The sequence below is a fragment of the Schistocerca piceifrons genome, chromosome 11 (genome assembly GCF_021461385.2).
Source record: "Schistocerca piceifrons isolate TAMUIC-IGC-003096 chromosome 11, iqSchPice1.1, whole genome shotgun sequence".
Taxonomy (NCBI): domain Eukaryota; kingdom Metazoa; phylum Arthropoda; class Insecta; order Orthoptera; family Acrididae; genus Schistocerca; species Schistocerca piceifrons.
The window spans coordinates 53,494,186-53,514,854 of NC_060148.1; the positions used below are offsets into that span (position 1 = coordinate 53,494,186).

General features: G+C 49.9%; 1 protein-coding gene across 1 annotated transcript in view; it reads right to left on the bottom strand.

Annotated features, from left to right (window-relative positions):
* Positions 1-20,669, bottom strand: part of LOC124720442 (serine/threonine-protein phosphatase 6 regulatory ankyrin repeat subunit C-like) — an 80,943-nt gene that overhangs the window by 18,056 nt on the left and 42,218 nt on the right. The window contains exons 4-5 of the mRNA XM_047245794.1: positions 5,219-5,798; positions 644-784 (exon numbers count right to left, since the gene is read on the bottom strand). Coding sequence (XP_047101750.1) covers positions 644-784; positions 5,219-5,798 — 721 coding nt within the window. The remainder of the gene's footprint in view (positions 1-643; positions 785-5,218; positions 5,799-20,669) is intronic.

Sequence of the window (20,669 nt, forward strand, 5' to 3'; positions counted from 1 at the left end):
CTTAATACATTAAGAAAAGCTTATTGCTGTTGTGACTGTTCATGTCCATTTTTAGATCACTAGATACATAGGTACCTAAAGAAGTCATTTAAAGAAAATACTAATTATATTAAAACACAAACTCAAAACAAGTCTACTGAATATTCAGTTTTCCCTCCTACTTTCATGTCTGATTACTATTCCTTCATCATTTCTTTCAGGGAACCTGTTTACATTTGTATCTACAGTTTCCACAAAATCTAGGTTTTGTGGAATGGCATGCACTAAAACCCTGCTTCCACACACACACATACATTTCCTTTAGGACTAATATGTAAGATCCGTAATCATCACTGAATGCAGAAACTGCATGAAACGCAGTAACACACAGAATGTAGTTTGTATGGCACATTTCCCATGCAGTTGCATTAGAGTGGTTCTTAGCTGAACATAAACACTATAAACACTGAGAACGATGTACATCTCTCTTACGCACATCCAGTCAAACTTCAAATTCCACCATATAATAACTCAAAAACTTCGAGTACAGCTGTAACCCCTACTTCATCAAAAAATTCGGTTATTTTAGTGTGAAACTTGGTTATTGCAACAATAGTTAGTACTACAACTGTAGAAGTACTGCACGTGTAGTGACGCAACTCACCGCATCCGACGTACAGTGGCATCGTCAGGTGGAGGGGTGTGGCAAGTTGCCACGTGTGGTGGGGCTGTGACAGCAGTTTGGCCGTAGTCGCCGTGGGAGCGAGTGATGGGTGCTGACCTGCTCTCTGTAGTGGCTGCGGTACTGCACAGAGAGACACTGCGTGGGCAGGTGTATACATATGGGGGCCAGAGGACTAGCATTTACTTACACCACCAGTTATGGAATGTCTACAGATATACAGGGTGATTCAAAAAGAATACCACAACTTTAGGAATTTAAAACTCTGCAACGACAAAAGGCAGAGCTAAGCACTATCTGTCGGCGAATTAAGGGAGCTATAAAGTTTCATTTAGTTGTACATTTGTTCGCTTGAGGCGCTGTTGACTAGGCGTCAGCGTCAGTTGATGCTAAGATGGCGACCGCTCAACAGAAAGCTTTTTGTGTTATTGAGTACGGCAGAAGTGAATCGACGACAGTTGTTCAGCGTGCATTTCGAACGAAGTATGGTGTTAAACCTTCTGATAGGTGGTGTATTAAACGTTGGTATAAACAGTTTACAGAGAATGGGTGTTTGTGTAAAGGGAAAAGTTCTGGACGGCCGAGAACGAGTGATGAAAATGTAGCACGCATCCAGCAAGCATTTGTTCGCAGCCCAGGAAAATCGACTCGCAGAGCTAGCAGAGAGCTGCAAATTCCACAATCAACTGTATGGAGAGTCCTACGAAAAAGGTTAGTTATGAAACCTTATCGTCTGAAATTGGTTCAAGCACTGTCTGCAGCTGATAAGATTAAAAGAATCGATTTCTGTGATTTTATCCTTCCTCAAATGGAAACAGATGAATCTTTCGTTTCAAAGATAGTGTTTAGTGAGGAAGCAACTTTCCACACTAAAGGGAAAGTCAACCGTCACAATGTCTGTATATGGGGCACTGAGAATCCGCGGGAAACAACTCAGTATGAACGTGACTCGCCTAAGGTGAACGTTTTCTGTGCCATTTCAGCCAATAAAGTTTTTGGTCCCTTTTTCTTCGAAGGTGCTACTGTAACTGGACTACAGTATCTGGAGATGTTAGAGAATTGGCTCTTCCCTCAGCTCGAACAAGAAGCACAACAATTCATATTTCAGCAGGATGGAGCGCCACCACATTGGCACTTATCTGTCCGTAACTACCTGAACGTCAACTACCCGAGGCGATGGATCGGCCGCCAGGCAGCCCGTGACAGAGCACTTCATCACTGGCCTCCAAGAAGCCCTGATCTTACCCTCTGCGATTTTTTCTTATGGGGGTATGTTAAGGATATGGTGTTTCGGCCACCTCTCCCAGCCACCATTGATGATTTGAAACGAGAAATAACAGCAGCTATCCAAACTGTTACGCCTGATATGCTACAGAGAGTGTGGAACGAGTTGGAGAATCAGGTTGATATTGCTCGAGTGTCTGGAGGGGGCCATATTGAACATCTCTGAACTTGTTTTTGACTGAAAAAAAACCTTTTTAAATACTCTTTGTAATGATGTACAACAGAAAGTTATATTATGTTTCTTTCATTAAATACACATTTTTAAAGTTGTGGTATTCTTTTTGAATCACCCTGTATTTCTTACAAGTTATACCTTAATCCTGTGGTATCCAAGAGACTGAAAGATTCAAATAGTTCAAATGGCTCTGAGCACTATGAAACTTAACATCTGAAGTCATCAGTCCCCTAGACCGAGAACTACTTAAACCTAACTAACCTAAGGACATCACACACATCCATGACCGAGGCAGGATTCGAACCTGCAACCATAGCAGCAGTGCAGTTCCAGACTGAAGCGCCTAGAACCGCTCGGCCACAGTGGACAGCAGACTGAAAGAATTTAGTTATGGAAACTGCAGTGGTGTTGCATACATGTACCAAGAGAGTGAATATGGCATTGTTGGCCGGCAGACCCCCATATGGGGAAGTTAGGCCGGCTCTTATTTCAGTCGACGCCACATTGGGCGACTTGCATGCCGGTGATGATGATGAAACGATGATAATGACAACACAGCGTCCAGTCCACAAGCGGAAAAATCTCCAACTGGGCCTGGAATCGAACCCGGGGCCACTTGCACAGGAGGCGAGTACGTTACCACCCAGATTAGCACGTGGACAGAGTGAAACAAATACTCTCCTGGAAATTGAAATAAGAACGCCGTGAATTCATTATCCCAGGAAGGGGAAACTTTATTGACACATTCCTGGGGTCAGATACATCACATGATCACACTGACAGAACCACAGGCACATAGACACAGGCAACAGAGCATGCACAATGTCGGCACTAGTACAGTGTATATCCACCTTTCGCAGCAATACAGGCTGCTATTCTCCCATGGAGACGATCGTAGAGATGCTGGATGTAGTCCTGTGGAACGGCTTGCCATGCCATTTCCACCTGGCGCCTCAGTTGGACCAGCGTTCGTGCTGGACGTGCAGACCGCGTGAGACGACGCTTCATCCAGTCCCAAACATGCTCAATGGGGGACAGATCCGGAGATCTTGCTGACCAGGGTAGTTGACTTACACCTTCTAGAGCACGTTGGGTGGCACGGGATACATGCGGACGTGCATTGTCCTGTTGGAACACCAAGTTCCCTTGCCAGTCTAGGAATGGTAGAACGAAGGGTTCGATGACGGTTTGGATGTACCGTGCACTATTCAGTGTCCCCTCGACGATCACCAGTGGTGTACGGCCAGTGTAGGAGATCGCTCCCCACACCATGATGCCGGGTGTTGGCCCTTTGTGCCTCGGTCGTATGCAGTCCTGATTGTGGCGCTCACCTGCACGGCGCCAAACACGCATACGACCATCATTGGCACCAAGGCAGAAGCGACTCTCATCGCTGAAGACGACACGTCTCCATTCGTCCCTCCATTCACGCCTGTCGCGACACCACTGGAGGCGGGCTGCACGATGTTGGGGCGTGAGCGGAAGACGGCCTAACGGTGTGCGGGACCGTAGCCCAGCTTCATGGAGACGGTTGCGAATGGTCCTCGCCGATACCCCAGGAGCAACAGTGTCCCTAATTTGCTGGGAAGTGGCGGTGCGGTCCCCTACGGCACTGCGTAGGATCCTACGGTCTTGGCGTGCATCCGTGCGTCGCTGCGGTCCGGTCCCAGGTCGACGGGCACGTGCACCTTTCGCCGACCACTGGCGACAACATCGATGTACTGTGGAGACCTCACGCCCCAAGTGTTGAGCAATTCAGCGGTACGTCCACCCGGCCTCCCGCATGCCCACTATACGCCCTCGCTCAAAGTCCGTCAACTGCACATACGGTTCACGTCCACGCTGTCGCGGCATGCTACCAGTGTTAAAGACTGCGATGGAGCTCCGTATGCCACGGCAAACTGGCTGACACTGACGGCGGCGGTGCACAAATGCTGCGCAGCTAGCGCCATTCGACTGCCAACACCGCGGTTCCTGGTGTGTCCGCTGTGCCGTGCGTGTGATCATTGATTGTACAGTCTCCGGAGCAAGTATGGTGGGTCTGACACATCGGTGTCAATGTGTTCTTTTTTCCATTTCCAGGAGTGTATATGTAACACACAAAGCTTACTACAGCTACAAAATTGGTACATACCAATATTTACCGCATGGGAACATAGAAAAACGGAAAATTGTATATACCTTACTGTCCTGGAACTGCACTGCTGCATGTTACAGTCTTCCTGAGCGATATATTTGCTCGTAATCTTCACCTTGTATTTATGCAGCATGACGGCATTTATAGGTTCAAAAATGGCTCTGAGCACTATGGGACTTAACAGCTGTGGTCATCAGTCCCCTAGAACTTAGAACTACTTAAACCTAACTAACCTAAGGACATTACACACACCCATGCCCGAGGCAGGATTCGAACCTGCGACCGTAGCAGTCGCACGGTTCCGGACTGCGCGCCTAGAACCGCGAGACCACCGCGGCCGGCGGCATTTATAGGTGTCTCGCCATGGACACCAGCTGAGACACAACCTACTTGAAATTCTACTGTGTGTGAACGGCTTTAGAAGTTCTAGCACATTGGACAGAACAAGGACCAATCTCTCAACAGCCCTGGGTGCATCCTACAAACATCACTGCATCAGACTGCGTTCAGCACCACATATTTCTGTCCAAAGCGGAAGTGTCTCATGTTGTTTACACAGTCAATGAGCCCTTTGTTCAGGAACTAGGTGCACAAAAGCTAAATAACAATTTATTGTCCACAAGTACTTTAATACAGTTAATCAGTACAAATAAGGGTGCACTGCTTGAGTGAATTTGTAAAATTGTGATAAACGTTGGCATTCCACGACTTATTTTTGGCTGCTTTCTCAGCTAATAAACACAGTTTTGAGGTTTTAATGAACGTGATATGAGAAGGTGCACACAGCACTGAGAGATATGTGATACAGCTTTTTCAGTTGCCAGTAAGGTACGTTTCTCAGCACAGGCACCACAAAGGTAATTTACTTGCCAGGACATTAAGATGTAACGATGAATACTGGTTTAGAGGCAGAAACATATACAGATCTGGGAGAATAGGTGAACACTTTACATGTGCATACCTGGTTTGTGCAGGTGGCTCTGCAATCAGTCGAGTTAAATCTACAACATAGTGTGGGTGGCTGACTGCAGCGTCTGCCCAGCCCTGCGTCATCACCACCTGGAGAGTGTGGGCCTTAATGAATGTGACGGCGGCCTGCTTCAGGACAGGGCAGGAGTGCCTCAGCGCGAGCAGAGCCGTGGCAACCGCGTTCTCCACCGACAGCTGTGCGGCCACCTGCTGCTCGAACGCGGCCTTCAGGTGGGGCAAGCCGTAGCTGTCAGCTGCCGCCAGCACCTGGGGGGCCACGCTGGGCAGCTGGGGGGCCTGGAGGGTGTACATGTAGGACAGCAGGTGGCGCAGCACCGGGCCCTCCACGTCTGGGATGACGACCCGGCCGCCGCTGGCCTCCAGCGGGTCGTGCTGGAACATTTCCTGGAACACGGGACTTCTGGCAGCCAGCACGGCCCGGTGCGCCACCAGCCTCGTGTCACCCGCCACCAGCGTCACCACGGCTCCATCGCCGGCGTCGAGCAGGGCGGCCAGGTCCCCAGCTGTGCTCCCCTCAACCTTCTGAGCTCGTTCTGTTGTTGTAGACAACTCTGAAACACAGCGTCACTGAGCGGCCATTTGCCTTTACGCAGCACCTTTGCGCACTTGCCCGCGAAAGGCAAAGGTCCCAAGTTCGAGTCTCAGTCGGGCACACAGTTTTAATCTGCCAGGAAGTTTCATATCAGCGCACACTCCGCTGCCGAGTGAAAATCTCATTCTGGAAACATCCCCCAGGCTGTGGCTAAGCCAAGTCTCTGCAGTATCCTTTCTTTCAGGAGTGCTAGTTCTGCAAGGTTCGCAGGAGAACTTCTGTAAAGTTTGGAAGGTAGGAGACGAGATACTGGCAGAAGTAAAGCTGTGAGGACCGGGCGTGACTCGTGCTTCGGTAGCTCAGATGGTAGAGCACTTGCCTGCGAAAGGCAAGGGTCCCGAGTTCGAGTCTCAGTCGGGCACACAGTTTTAATCTGCCAGGAAGTTTCATATCAGCGCACACTCCGCTGCCGAGTGAAAATCTCATTCTGGAAACACCCCCAGGCTGTGGCTAAGCCAAGTCTCTGCAGTATCCTTTCTTTCAGGAGTGCTTGTTCTGCAAGGTTCGCAGGAGAGCTTCGTAAAGTTTGAAAGGTAGCAGACGAGATACTGGAAGAAGTAAAGCTGTGAGGACCGGGCGTGACTCGTTCTTCAGTAGCTCAGATGGTAGAGCACTTGCCTGCGAAAGGTAAAGATCCCGAGTTCGAGTCTCGGTCGGGCACACAGTATTAATCTGCCAGGAAGTTTCATATCAGCGCACACTCCGCTGCAGAGTGAAAATCTCATTCTGGAAACATCCCCCAGGCTGTGGCTAAGCCAAGTCTCTGCAGTATCCTTTCTTTCAGGAGTGCTAGTTCTGCAAGGTTCGCAGGAGAACTTCTGTAAAGTTTGGAAGGTAGGAGACGAGATACTGGAAGAAGTAATGCTGTGAGGACCGGGCGTGTCTCGTGCTTCAGTAGCTCAGATGGTAGAGCACTTGCCTGCGAAAGGTAAAGATCCCGAGTTCGAGTCTCGGTCGGGCACACAGTATTAATCTGCCAGGAAGTTTCATATCAGCGCACACTCCGCTGCAGAGTGAAAATCTCATTCTGGAAACATCCCCCAGGCTGTGGCTAAGCCAAGTCTCTGCAGTATCCTTTCTTTCAGGAGTGCTAGTTCTGCAAGGTTCGCAGGAGAACTTCTGTAAAGTTTGGAAGGTAGGAGACGAGATACTGGAAGAAGTAATGCTGTGAGGACCGGGCGTGTCTCGTGCTTCAGTAGCTCAGATGGTAGAGCACTTGCCTGCGAAAGGTAAAGATCCCGAGTTCGAGTCTCGGTCGGGCACACAGTATTAATCTGCCAGGAAGTTTCATATCAGCGCACACTCCGCTGCAGAGTGAAAATCTCATTCTGGAAACATCCCCCAGGCTGTGGCTAAGCCAAGTCTCTGCAGTATCCTTTCTTTCAGGAGTGCTAGTTCTGCAAGGTTCGCAGGAGAACTTCTGTAAAGTTTGGAAGGTAGGAGACGAGATACTGGAAGAAGTAATGCTGTGAGGACCGGGCGTGTCTCGTGCTTCAGTAGCTCAGATGGTAGAGCACTTGCCTGCGAAAGGTAAAGATCCCGAGTTCGAGTCTCGGTCGGGCACACAGTATTAATCTGCCAGGAAGTTTGATATCAGCGCACACTCCGCTGCAGAGTGAAAATCTCATTCTGGAAACATCCCCCAGGCTGTGGCTCAGCCAAGTCTCTGCAGTATCCTTTCTTTCAGGAGTGCTAGTTCTGCAAGGTTCGCAGGAGAACTTCTGTAAAGTTTGGAAGGTAGGAGACGAGATACTGGAAGAAGTAATGCTGTGAGGACCGGGCGTGTCTCGTGCTTCAGTAGCTCAGATGGTAGAGCACTTGCCTGCGGAAGGCAAAGATCCCGAGTTCGAGTCTCAGTCGGGCACACAGTTTTAATCTGCCAGGAAGTTTCATATCAGCGCACACTCCGCTGCCGAGTGAAAATCTCATTCTGGAAACATCCCCCAGGCTGTGGCTAAGCCAAGTCTCTGCAGTATCCTTTCCTTCAGGAGTGCTTGTTCTGCAAGGTTCGCAGGAGAGCTTGGTAAAGTTTGGAAGGTAGCAGACGAGATACTGGAAGAAGTAAAGCTGTGAGGACCGGGCGTGGCTCGTTCTTCAGTAGCTCAGATGGTAGAGCACTTGCCTGCGAAATGTAAAGATCCCGAGTTCGACTCTCGGTCGGGCACACAGTTTTAATCTGCCAGGAAGTTTCATATCAGCGCACACTCCGCTGCCGAGTGAAAATCTCATTCTGGAAACATCCCCCAGGCTGTGGCTAAGCCAAGTCTCTGCAGTATCTTTCTTGCAGGAGTGCTAGTTCTGCAAGGTTCGCAGGAGAACTTCTGTAAAGTTTGGAAGGTAGGAGACGAGATACTGGCAGAAGTAAAGCTGTGAGGACCGGGCGTGACTCGTGCTTCGGTAGCTCAGATGGTAGAGCACTTGCCTGCGAAAGGCAAAGGTCCCGAGTTCGAGTCTCAGTCGGGCACACAGTTTTAATCTGCCAGGAAGTTTCATATCAGCGCACACTCCGCTGCCGAGTGAAAATCTCATTCTGGAAACACCCCCAGGCTGTGGCTAAGCCAAGTCTCTGCAGTATCCTTTCTTTCAGGAGTGCTTGTTCTGCAAGGTTCGCAGCAGAGCTTCGTAAAGTTTGGAAGGTAGCAGACGAGATACTGGAAGAAGTAAAGCTGTGAGGACCGGGCGTGAGTCGTGCATGGGTAGCTCAGATGGTAGAGCACTTGCCTGCGAAAGGTAAAGATCCCGAGTTCGAGTCTCGGTCGGGCACACAGTTTTAATCTGCCAGGAAGTTTGATATCAGCGCACACTCCGCTGCAGAGTGAAAATCTCATTCTGGAAACATCCCCCAGGCTGTGGCTAAGCCAAGTCTCTGCAGTATCCTTTCTTTCAGGAGTGCTAGTTCTGCAAGGTTCGCAGAAGAGCTTCTGTAAAGTTTGGAAGGTAGGAGACGAGATACTGGAAGAAGTAATGCTGTGAGGATCGGGCGTGACTCGTTCTTCAGTAGCTCATATGGTAGAGCACTTGCCTGCGAAAGATAAAGATCCCGAGTTCGAGTCTCGGTCGGGCACACAGTTTTAATCTGCCAGGAAGTTTCATATCAGCGCACACTCCGCTGCCGAGTGAAAATCTCATTCTGGAAACATCCCCCAGGCTGTGGCTAAGCCAAGTCTCTGCAGTATTCTTTCTTTCAGGAGTGCTAGCTCTGCAAGGTTCGCAGAAGAGCTTCTGTAAATTTTGGAAGGTAGGAGACGAGATACTGGAAGAAGTAATGCTGTGAGGACCGGGCGTGACTCGTTCTTCAGTAGCTCATATGGTAGAGCACTTGCCTGCGAAAGATAAAGATCCCGAGTTCGAGTCTCGGTCGGGCACACAGTTTTAATCTGCCAGGAAGTTTCATATCAGCGCACACTCCGCTGCCGAGTGAAAATCTCATTCTGGAAACATCCCCCAGGCTGTGGCTAAGCCAAGTCTCTGCAGTATCCTTTCTTTCAGGAGTGCTAGTTCTGCAAGGTTCGCAGGAGAACTTCTGTAAAGTTTGGAAGGTAGGAGACGAGATACTGGCAGAAGTAAAGCTGTGAGGACCGGGCGTGACTCGTGCTTCGGTAGCTCAGATGGTAGAGCACTTGCCTGCGAAAGGCAAAGGTCCCGAGATCGAGTCTCAGTCGAAGTCCGCCTTTAGCCGCGGAGCAGCTCGGACTTGTTTACGTCTCGGCTGCGAACGGTCGCGGAAGAAGCGGTGTTTACACCGTCGTCACTCGCGTGTGTTACTGTTTAAATCGAACGCAATGGCACACAATTTCCGAAAAACCACTATACAGTTCACTTTCTGTAACGAGTATGCAAGACCGAAGGCTTTCGAAATCGAACGTTTCTTGAGGGCGAAGTGCATCTTAATTACACGGAGATTATTGGAATTCATTTATCAATCGTGAGCAGCACTCTTTACGTGAAGATGATTGACGACGCAGCATGTGATAGGATCATTGAAGACGCCAAACGAGGATTCCAGTTCCGACACTCCGATGGTCATATTGGCGAAGTTTTAGTCGCTCATTCGGGCCTGGGCGTGCGTACGATTCGAATCTTCGAGCTGCCTTTCGAGATACCCGAATCATTGGTCACTGAATCACTCCAGCCATATGGCAGAGTTATTAGTCATACGGCCGAACGCTGGGCAAGTTTTAGCACGTATCCAGTGCTCAATGGTGTCCGACAGGTGCGAATTGCCCTTACAAAACATGTGCCATCGTACATAAACATCGGCGGCTGTAGAGCTATTGTCATCTATGATGGACAGCCCAGGACATGCTCCGGGTGTGGTGGTGAAGGACATCTTCGATCAGCGTGTATGCAGAGGAGACTCGTGCAACTCCCCAGCGGAGACTTCCAGAATCCGACCACACCAACGTCACTGCCGATGACTTACGTGACGGCACTTCGCGGGGAGGTGACGCCGAGGTCGGAGCGCACCATCGAACCGACGCCGCAGTTGATTGAGGCGCCATCGGACGCCACTGAAGAAAGAATGGCTCCGACCAACCTCCAATCTCAGACACTACAGGTGGCGCAGAAAGAGGATGAGAGCATCCCAGTAGGCATGGAAGCTGAAGTGGAACGGCCCCAGGGGATTGTGGCGGCGGCGAGACAGCAGGAGATACAAGATGCGCCGACACCAGAGGCCGAGGTTAGGGCCCGCAAACAACGCTCGCCAAAGCGCCGCAAGAAGCGCCGACTAAACTCTGCGGAGACGCTCCCTTCTCTTCTAGGGAGCCCTGATGAGTCTAACACTATGGACCTGTCTGATATGGAACCACAAGCTTCGGATGTCGCAGATCATATGAATTCGGACAGTGAAATGATGTCATATCGTTCAGACGACGCATCCGCTCAGGGGCCTGCTACCCCTTCGGCGGTGGAGTCTACAGCTGCGAAAGAACAACAGATGTCACACTTCAATGCCGCACAGGAAAATTTGGAGCACACCAATAGTATCAGCTGGTATGAGCAGGACGACGACATCACCGATGCGGACCATTCTATTGGTGGGGCCTTGCATCCGTCCGCATCTCAAGAAACCTAATGCCGCAGGGACACGTTCCTCGGGCGACCCTCGGCGGATGTGCAACGGGACTATCGACACGGTGAAACTTTGTCATTTTAACATCATGTGGAGATGACAGCTACTCGACCCCAGGCATACAGAATAGGGACAGTGAATGTAAATACCATTAGATCGCCCGTGAAACAGCAGTTGTTTAGGGACATGATATACGCGTCGGATGTGGATATACTGATGGTGCAGGAAATTTACATTCCTGAGTTCCAGGACGTACATGGATACATCTCCTACACCTCGCCGCACTCGAACAACGACAGTGGAACGGCGATATTGGTCCGGGACGGGATTCCGGTCCGAGACCTGGCTTATCTACCTTCGGCACGAGGACTGGCGATAACTGTTAATGGAATTCGCATTCTCAATGTTTATGCCCCTTCCGGCACAGACAACAGACGGGCGCGTGCGAGATATTATTCGGAAGAGATTGTGCCCTTATTTACCGGCAGATTCGATCATTTCATTATAGGTGGTGACTTCAATTGTGTTTTAGCCCAAAAAGACCAGACACCACATTACAATACTTGTCGTGAATTGCATGTGCTATGCCGGGATCTGGAGTTAAGCGACACCTGGGACATGATTCATAGGAACCGTGAGGGATATACTTTTTTTACCAGTCACTCGGCGAGCAGACTCGATCGAATATATGTTTCGGTTGGCCTACAGGATAAGGTGGTCGACGCGGAACGATGGCCTACGGCATTTACTGATCATCTGGCTTACATTTGTACCATGTCACTCCCTAGGCAAAGTGTGTGGAGAAGCCGCGGGACATGGAAGCTCAATTCGTCCCTTTTGGCGAACCCCGAATGTCGTCAGAGAGTCGAGGAGGTATGGGCCACATGTCAACGCCGTCTACCAACGTATACCTCCGTGCTTCAGTGGTGGCTCGAGTGCACTAAGCCGGCAATAAGAAGAGCTCTAATACAGTATGGTCGGGATAAGGCGAGATGGCAGAGAGACACTCTTGATTATTATTACACCATGCTTCGTGAGCTGTCCTTCCAGGTGCCGTCTGCAGAACATCATGCGGAAGTTCATCGTGTCAAGGCACAAATCCTATCGATCACGCGACGACGACTGGGTGGCATCCCAATACGGGCAAGATGTCTTGACACCATCACTGGGGAACGTACCTCGATGCACCTTGTGTCGCGGGAACATAAGCGTTACCGCCGGGCATTGGTAACAGTGCTCCACGGTTTAGATGGCCGTCAACTGACAACACAACAGGACATTGCAAATGAATTTTTAGAGCATTTCCGCCATCTCTATGCCGGTACACCGACGGACCGTCAGGTAGGGGACGAGATACTGCAACATCTGCAAACGACACTGACAGAGACGGATAAGGCAGCGCTTATGGAGCCACTCACAGAAGACGATATAAAGGTGGCACTCACAAAAGGAGCGGCCCATAAATCACCGGGGCCAGATGGGATTACGCTAGAGTTTTATCGAGAATTCGAGGACATGATGATGCCACAGTTGGTGTCGATGTACAATGAGGCGATGAGTCCGAACATGCGCCTACCGTCGGATTTTGTGACGGGCTTTCTTCTTCCCATCCCGAAGATGGAGAGGAGTCGTAGTGTTACTCAATATCGGCCTCTCACTATGCTAAACACCGATTATAAAATTTTTGCACGGCTACTAGCGTCTCGTCTCAAGCTGGCGATATCCAGGACAATATCCCCTGATCAGGCTTGCCTAGGGGTGCGAAGCAACATCTCCTCGGCGTTAAGTGAATACCGTGACGTTATCGCCCTTGCGGAAACTTGTAAAATGCGAGCAGCGATGATATCTGTGGACTTCGACCGTGCGTTCGACAGGATAAACCATGACTTCTTGGCGTCAGTCATGAGCCGAATGGAGATTCCACCTGTTTTCATCTCCATCATTATGAGGCTAATACGAGGGGCTACATCGAAGGTGATTGTAAACGGTCGGGAAGCGGGCTCGGTTCCTATTAACAGCTCCGTCCGACAAGGGTGCCCACTCTCCATGATGCTGTTTGCGATAGCGCTTGAGCCGCTGATGTGTGTTATGAGGCGCTCACTTACTGGGATAGCGCTTAATGAGAACTCTTTCGTTTGTCGCGCATATGCGGACGACCTGATCCTTCTTGTCAGATCAGGTCATGAAGTGCATCAGGCTGTTGAATATCTAGACTCTTACGGGACGGCAGCAGGCAGTGTCATTAACATGACGAAATCCAAAATTATGCACATTGGACGGGGTCTGGAAGACATACCGGGACCGTTTCAGACGGTGGAATCGCTGAGATGTCTGGGGATCACATTTACCCGCTCACTACGGCGGTCAGCGGCGGCGAGTTCTCGGCGGCTTCTGCAAAATGTTCGTCTGGCGATACGGAACAACTCACTGAGAGCCTTTGACATGATCCAGCGTGTGGCATACACTAACGTTCACATAGCGTCACGTCTGCCCCATTTAGCGCAGGTCCTACCAATACCGAAGGGTATTGCAGACCGCCTCATGGCTGCCTTTGGTTACTATGTTAGTACTGGGATGTTGTTTAAGATCACGTATGACACGTTAACGCTGCACTTCCGGAACGGTGGCCTCAACCTCACAAACGTGCGAAACAAAGCTCTGGTGCTTTACATGCGAGCGATGATACGAAATTGGCAACAACGAAAGCACACCATTACGTCAGCTCTGATAGAAGTACTTGTTCCGCCTTCGTACGAACCCCCTATTGCGGTGGGCAATATTTCGCCTTCTCTTGCACACATTGCCTCATTTCTGGTTGATTACAGTTATGTTCGTCTGAAAGTACCTTCGACGAGATTACCCACGACTCGGGAGATCTATAGGTGCTTGATGGATCACCACGCCCGCAACGTAATGGAATTCAAATACCCGTCGAGAACGTGGAACCACATTTGGTGTGCAGTGCATACTCCATTACTGTCAACAGCAGCGAGATCGATGTGGTACATTCTTATAAACCGTAAACTTGTGACCAGGAGTCGATTACATACAATTCATATGGTCGATTCTCCTCTTTGCACAAACTGCGGCCTGTTGGCAACGGAAGAACATGGTTTAGTGTGTGGCGCAGCGAGGGACGTCTGGATGCTGACGCGTCGAATATTGGCCTTCCTTCGGCGCACTAACTACACAGAAATCACATCGGATGTACTTTTTCTACCGGACAAGACCTTTTTTCCCAAACAAAAGACGTATGCGGTCAATTGGATCGCTGGACATGCGACGAAATATTTGTATTCGTACGATATTAAGTCCGTGATGGATTATTGGATGTATTTACAAGAACAACACGAGCTCATACGGAGTCATACGAAATACAGGACTTACTTTTCCAATTTTTTAGGAAGTGTTTTTCACAATCCGCCCGACAGCTGGGGTGTCCCAGAACTGAGAAGACTCCTGCAGCAGAACGACTAGAAACAATACTGCGCGGTTCAGTTATATTGGCATACAGCACACTGAGAAGACAACGGGCCCCTACATGGTCGACGCAGGAGAAATACATGAATATATGCCGCCCACAAAGGCAGAAATGGTCAAGATTATATGGCTGTCTGCCAGATTTATGATGCGACACCGCGTGCTGCAGGGATTGTGATGCAGATGATAACTTCATTTTCACTCCCGCCCGTGACTAGGATTGTCATTTACTTTCTTCATGTTACACAAACAAAAAAGGGCGGCCTTTACGTTGATTTTCTGGTTTCCAAATTGTTTTGCTTTGTTTTTGCTGTCTCGATCCTTTTCTTATCCCTAAGATAGTACAATTGTACGAATAAAGATTGTTTGTTTACCCTGCCTTCCTGCTCTCAAAAAAAAAAAAAAAAAGATAAAACCATCCGCTTGGAATGCGGATTTTTATTCTTTTATTTTCAAAAAAAAAAAAAAAACTTCTTATGGGTTACCGAAATGTATTCTATTAAAAAAAAAAATAAAATAAAATAAAAAAAAAAAAAAGTCGGGCGCACAGTTTTAATCTGCCAGGAAGTTTGATATCAGCGCACACTCCGCTGCCGAGTGAAAATCTCATTCTGGAAACATCCCCCAGGCTGTGGCTAAGCCAAGTCTCTGCAGTATCCTTTCTTTCAGGAGTGCTAGTTCTGCAAGGTTCGCAGGAGAACTTCTGTAAAGTTTGGAAGGTAGGAGACGGGATACTGGCAGAAGTAAAGCTGTGAGGACCGGGCGTGACTCGTGCTTCGGTAGCTCAGATGGTAGAGCACTTGCCTGCGAAAGGCAAAGGTCCCGAGTTCGAGTCTCAGTCGGGCACACAGTTTTAATCTGCCAGGAAGTTTCATATCAGTGCACACTTCGCTGCAGAGTGAAAATCTCATTCTGGAAACATCCCCCAGGCTGTGGCTAAGCCAAGTCTCTGCAGTATCCTTTCTTTCAGGAGTGCTAGTCCTGCAAGGTTCGCAGGAGAACTTCTGTAAAGTTTGGAAGGTAGGAGACGGGATACTGGAAGAAGTAAAGCTGTGAGGACCGGGGGTGACTCGTGCTTCAGTAGCTCAGATGGTAGAGCACTTGCCTGCGAAAGGCAAAGATCCCGAGTTCGAGTCTCAGTCGGGCACACAGTTTTAATCTGCCAGGAAGTTTGATATCAGCGCACACTCCGCTGCCGAGTGAAAATCTCATTCTGGAAACATCCCCCAGGCTGTGGCTAAGCCAAGTCTCTGCAGTATCCTTTCTTTCAGGAGTGCTTGTTCTGCAAGGTTCGCAGCAGAGCCTCGTAAAGTTTGGAAGGTAGCAGACGAGATACTGGAAGAAGTAAAGCTGTGAGGACCGGGCGTGAGTCGTGCATGGGTAGCTCAGATGGTAGAGCACTTGCCTGCGAAAGGCAAAGGTCCCGAGTTCGAGTCTCGGTCGGGCACACAGTTTTAATCTGCCAGGAAGTTTGATATCAGCGCACACTCCGCTGCCGAGTGAAAATCTCATTCTGGAAACATCCCCCAGGCTGTGGCTAAGCCAAGTCTCTGCAGTATCCTTTCTTTCAGGAGTGCTTGTTCTGCAAGGTTCGCAGCAGAGCCTCGTAAAGTTTGGAAGGTAGCAGACGAGATACTGGAAGAAGTAAAGCTGTGAGGACCGGGCGTGAGTCGTGCATGGGTAGCTCAGATGGTAGAGCACTTGCCTGCGAAAGGTAAAGATCCCTAGTTCGAGTCTCGGTCGGGCACACAGTTTTAATCTGCCAGGAAGTTTGATATCAGCGCACACTCCGCTGCCGAGTGAAAATCTCATTCTGGAAACATCCCCCAGGCTGTGGCTAAGCCAAGTCTCTGCAGTATCCTTTCTTTCAGGAGTGCTAGTTCTGCAAGGTTCGCAGGAGAACTTCTGTAAAGTTTGGAAGGTAGGAGACGAGATACTGGCAGAAGTAAGGCTGTGAGGACCGGGCGTGACTCGTGCTTCAGTAGCTCAGATGGTAGAGCACTTGCCTGCGAAAGGCAAAGATCCCGAGTTCGAGTCTCAGTCGGGCACACAGTTTTAATCTGCCAGGAAGTTTGATATCAGCGCACACTCCGCTGCCGAGTGAAAATCTCATTCTGGAAACATCCCCCAGGCTGTGGCTAAGCCAAGTCTCTGCAGTATCCTTTCTTTCAGGAGTGCTTGTTCTGCAAGGTTCGCAGCAGAGCCTCGTAAAGTTTGGAAGGTAGCAGACGAGATACTGGAATAAGTAAAGCTGTGAGGACCGGGCGTGAGTCGGGCATGGGTAGCTCAGATGGTAGAGCACTTGCCTGCGAAAGGTAAAGATCCCGAGTTCGAGTCTCGGTCGGGCACACAGTTTTAATCTGCCAGGAAGTTTGATATCAGCGCACACTCCGCTGCCGAGTGAAAATCTCATTCTGGAAACATCCCCCAGGCTGTGGCTAAGCCAAGTCTCTGCAGTATCCTTTCTTTCAGGAGTGCTTGTTCTGCAAGGTTCGCAGCAGAGCCTCGTAAAGTTTGGAAGGTAGCAGACGAGATACTGGAAGAAGTAAAGCTGTGAGGACCGGGCGTGAGTCGTGCATGGGTAGCTCAGATGGTAGAGCACTTGCCTGCGAAAGGTAAAGATCCCGAGTTCGAGTCTCGGTCGGGCACACAGTTTTAATCTGCCAGGAAGTTTGATATCAGCGCACACTCCGCTGCCGAGTGAAAATCTCATTCTGGAAACATCCCCCAGGCTGTGGCTAAGCCAAGTCTCTGCAGTATCCTTTCTTTCAGGAGTGCTTGTTCTGCAAGGTTCGCAGCAGAGCCTCGTAAAGTTTGGAAGGTAGCAGACGAGATACTGGAATAAGTAAAGCTGTGAGGACCGGGCGTGAGTCGTGCATGGGTAGCTCAGATGGTAGAGCACTTGCCTGCGAAAGGTAAAGATCCCGAGTTCGAGTCTCGGTCGGGCACACAGTTTTAATCTGCCAGGAAGTTTGATATCAGCGCACACTCCGCTGCCGAGTGAAAATCTCATTCTGGAAACATCCCCCAGGCTGTGGCTAAGCCAAGTCTCTGCAGTATCCTTTCTTTCAGGAGTGCTTGTTCTGCAAGGTTCGCAGCAGAGCCTCGTAAAGTTTGGAAGGTAGCAGACGAGATACTGGAAGAAGTAAAGCTGTGAGGACCGGGCGTGAGTCGTGCATGGGTAGCTCAGATGGTAGAGCACTTGCCTGCGAAAGGTAAAGATCCCGAGTTCGAGTCTCGGTCGGGCACACAGTTTTAATCTGCCAGGAAGTTTGATATCAGCGCACACTCCGCTGCCGAGTGAAAATCTCATTCTGGAAACATCCCCCAGGCTGTGGCTAAGCCAAGTCTCTGCAGTATCCTTTCTTTCAGGAGTGCTTGTTCTGCAAGGTTCGCAGCAGAGCCTCGTAAAGTTTGGAAGGTAGCAGACGAGATACTGGAATAAGTAAAGCTGTGAGGACCGGGCGTGAGTCGTGCATGGGTAGCTCAGATGGTAGAGCACTTGCCTGCGAAAGGTAAAGATCCCGAGTTCGAGTCTCGGTCGGGCACACAGTTTTAATCTGCCAGGAAGTTTGATATCAGCGCACACTCCGCTGCCGAGTGAAAATCTCATTCTGGAAACATCCCCCAGGCTGTGGCTAAGCCAAGTCTCTGCAGTATCCTTTCTTTCAGGAGTGCTTGTTCTGCAAGGTTCGCAGCAGAGCCTCGTAAAGTTTGGAAGGTAGCAGACGAGATACTGGAAGAAGTAAAGCTGTGAGGACCGGGCGTGAGTCGTGCATGGGTAGCTCAGATGGTAGAGCACTTGCCTGCGAAAGGTAAAGATCCCGAGTTCGAGTCTCGGTCGGGCACACAGTTTTAATCTGCCAGGAAGTTTGATATCAGCGCACACTCCGCTGCCGAGTGAAAATCTCATTCTGGAAACATCCCCCAGGCTGTGGCTAAGCCAAGTCTCTGCAGTATCCTTTCTTTCAGGAGTGCTAGTTCTGCAAGGTTCGCAGGAGAACTTCTGTAAAGTTTGGAAGGTAGGAGACGAGATACTGGCAGAAGTAAAGCTGTGAGGACCGGGCGTGAGTCGTGCATGGGTAGCTCAGATGGTAGAGCACTTGCCTGCGAAAGGCAAAGATCCCGAGTTCGAGTCTCAGTCGGGCACACAGTTTTAATCTGCCAGGAAGCTTGATATCAGCGGACACTCCACTGCCGAGTGAAAATCTCATTCTGGAAACATCCCCCAGGCTGTGGCTAAGCCAAGTCTCTGCAGTATCCTTTCTTTCAGGAGTGCTAGTTCTGCAAGGTTCGCAGGAGAACTTCTGTAAAGTTTGGAAGGTAGGAGACGAGATACTGGCAGAAGTAAAGCTGTGAGGACCGGGCGTGACTCGTGCTTCAGTAGCTCAGATGGTAGAGCACTTGCCTGCGAAAGGCAAAGATCCCGAGTTCGAGTCTCAGTCGGGCACACAGTTTTAATCTATCAGGAAGTTTGATATCAGCGGACACTCCACTGCCGAGTGAAAATCTCATTCTGGAAACATCCCCCAGGCTGTGGCTAAGCCAAGTCTCTGCAGTATCCTTTCTTTCAGGAGTGCTTGTTCTGCAAGGTTCGCAGCAGAGCCTCGTAAAGTTTGGAAGGTAGCAGACGAGATACTGGAAGAAGTAAAGCTGTGAGGACCGGGCGTGAGTCGTGCATGGGTAGCTCAGATGGTAGAGCACTTGCCTGCGAAAGGTAAAGATCCCGAGTTCGAGTCTCGGTCGGGCACACAGTTTTAATCTGCCAGGAAGTTTGATATCAGCGCACACTCCGCTGCCGAGTGAAAATCTCATTCTGGAAACATCCCCCAGGCTGTGGCTAAGCCAAGTCTCTGCAGTATCCTTTCTTTCAGGAGTGCTTGTTCTGCAAGGTTCGCAGCAGAGCCTCGTAAAGTTTGGAAGGTAGCAGACGAGATACTGGAATAAGTAAAGCTGTGAGGACCGGGCGTGAGTCGTGCATGGGTAGCTCAGATGGTAGAGCACTTGCCTGCGAAAGGTAAAGATCCCGAGTTCGAGTCTCGGTCGGGCACACAGTTTTAATCTGCCAGGAAGTTTGATATCAGCGCACACTCCGCTGCCGAGTGAAAATCTCATTCTGGAAACATCCCCCAGGCTGTGGCTAAGCCAAGTCTCTGCAGTATCCTTTCTTTCAGGAGTGCTTGTTCTGCAAGGTTCGCAGCAGAGCCTCGTAAAGTTTGGAAGGTAGCAGACGAGATACTGGAAGAAGTAAAGCTGTGAGGACCGGGCGTGAGTCGTGCATGGGTAGCTCAGATGGTAGAGCACTTGCCTGCGAAAGGTAAAGATCCCGAGTTCGAGTCTCGGTCGGGCACACAGTTTTAATCTGCCAGGAAGTTTGATATCAGCGCACACTCCACTGCCGAGTGAAAATCTCATTCTGGAAACATCCCCCAGGCTGTGGCTAAGCCAAGTCTCTGCAGTATCCTTTCTTTCAGGAGTGCTAGTTCTGCAAGGTTCGCAGGAGAACTTCTGTAAAGTTTGGAAGGTAGGAGACGAGATACTGGCAGAAGTAAAGCTGTGAGGTCCGGGCGTGACTCGTGCTTCAGTAGCTCAGATGGTAGAGCACTTGCCTGCGAAAGGCAAAGATCCCGAGTTCGAGTCTCAGTCGGGCACACAGTTTTAATCTGCCAGGAAGTTTGATATCAGCGGACACTCCACTGCCGAGTGAAAATCTCATTCTGGAAACATCCCCCAGGCTGTGGCTAAGCCAAGTCTCTGCAGTATCCTTTCTTTCAGGAGTGCTAGTTCTGCAAGGTTCGCAGGAGAACTTCTGTAAAGTTTGGAAGGTAGGAGACGAGATACTGGCAGAAGTAAAGCTGTGAGGACGGGGCGTGACTCGTGCTTCAGTAGCTCAGACGGTAGAGCACTTGCCTGCGAAAGGCAAAGATCCCGAGTTCGAGTCTCAGTCGGGCACACAGTTTTAATCTGCCAGGAAGTTTGATATCAGCGCACACTCCGCTGCCGAGTGAAAATCTCATTCTGGAAACATCCCCCAGGCTGTGGCTAAGCCAAGTCTCTGCAGTATCCTTTCTTTCAGGAGTGCTTGTTCTGCAAGGTTCGCAGCAGAGCCTCGTAAAGTTTGGAAGGTAGCAGACGAGATACTGGAAGAAGTAAAGCTGTGAGGACCGGGCGTGAGTCGTGCATGGGTAGCTCAGATGGTAGAGCACTTGCCTGCGAAAGGCAAAGATCCCGAGTTCGAGTCTCAGTCGGGCACACAGTTTTAATCTGCCAGGAAGT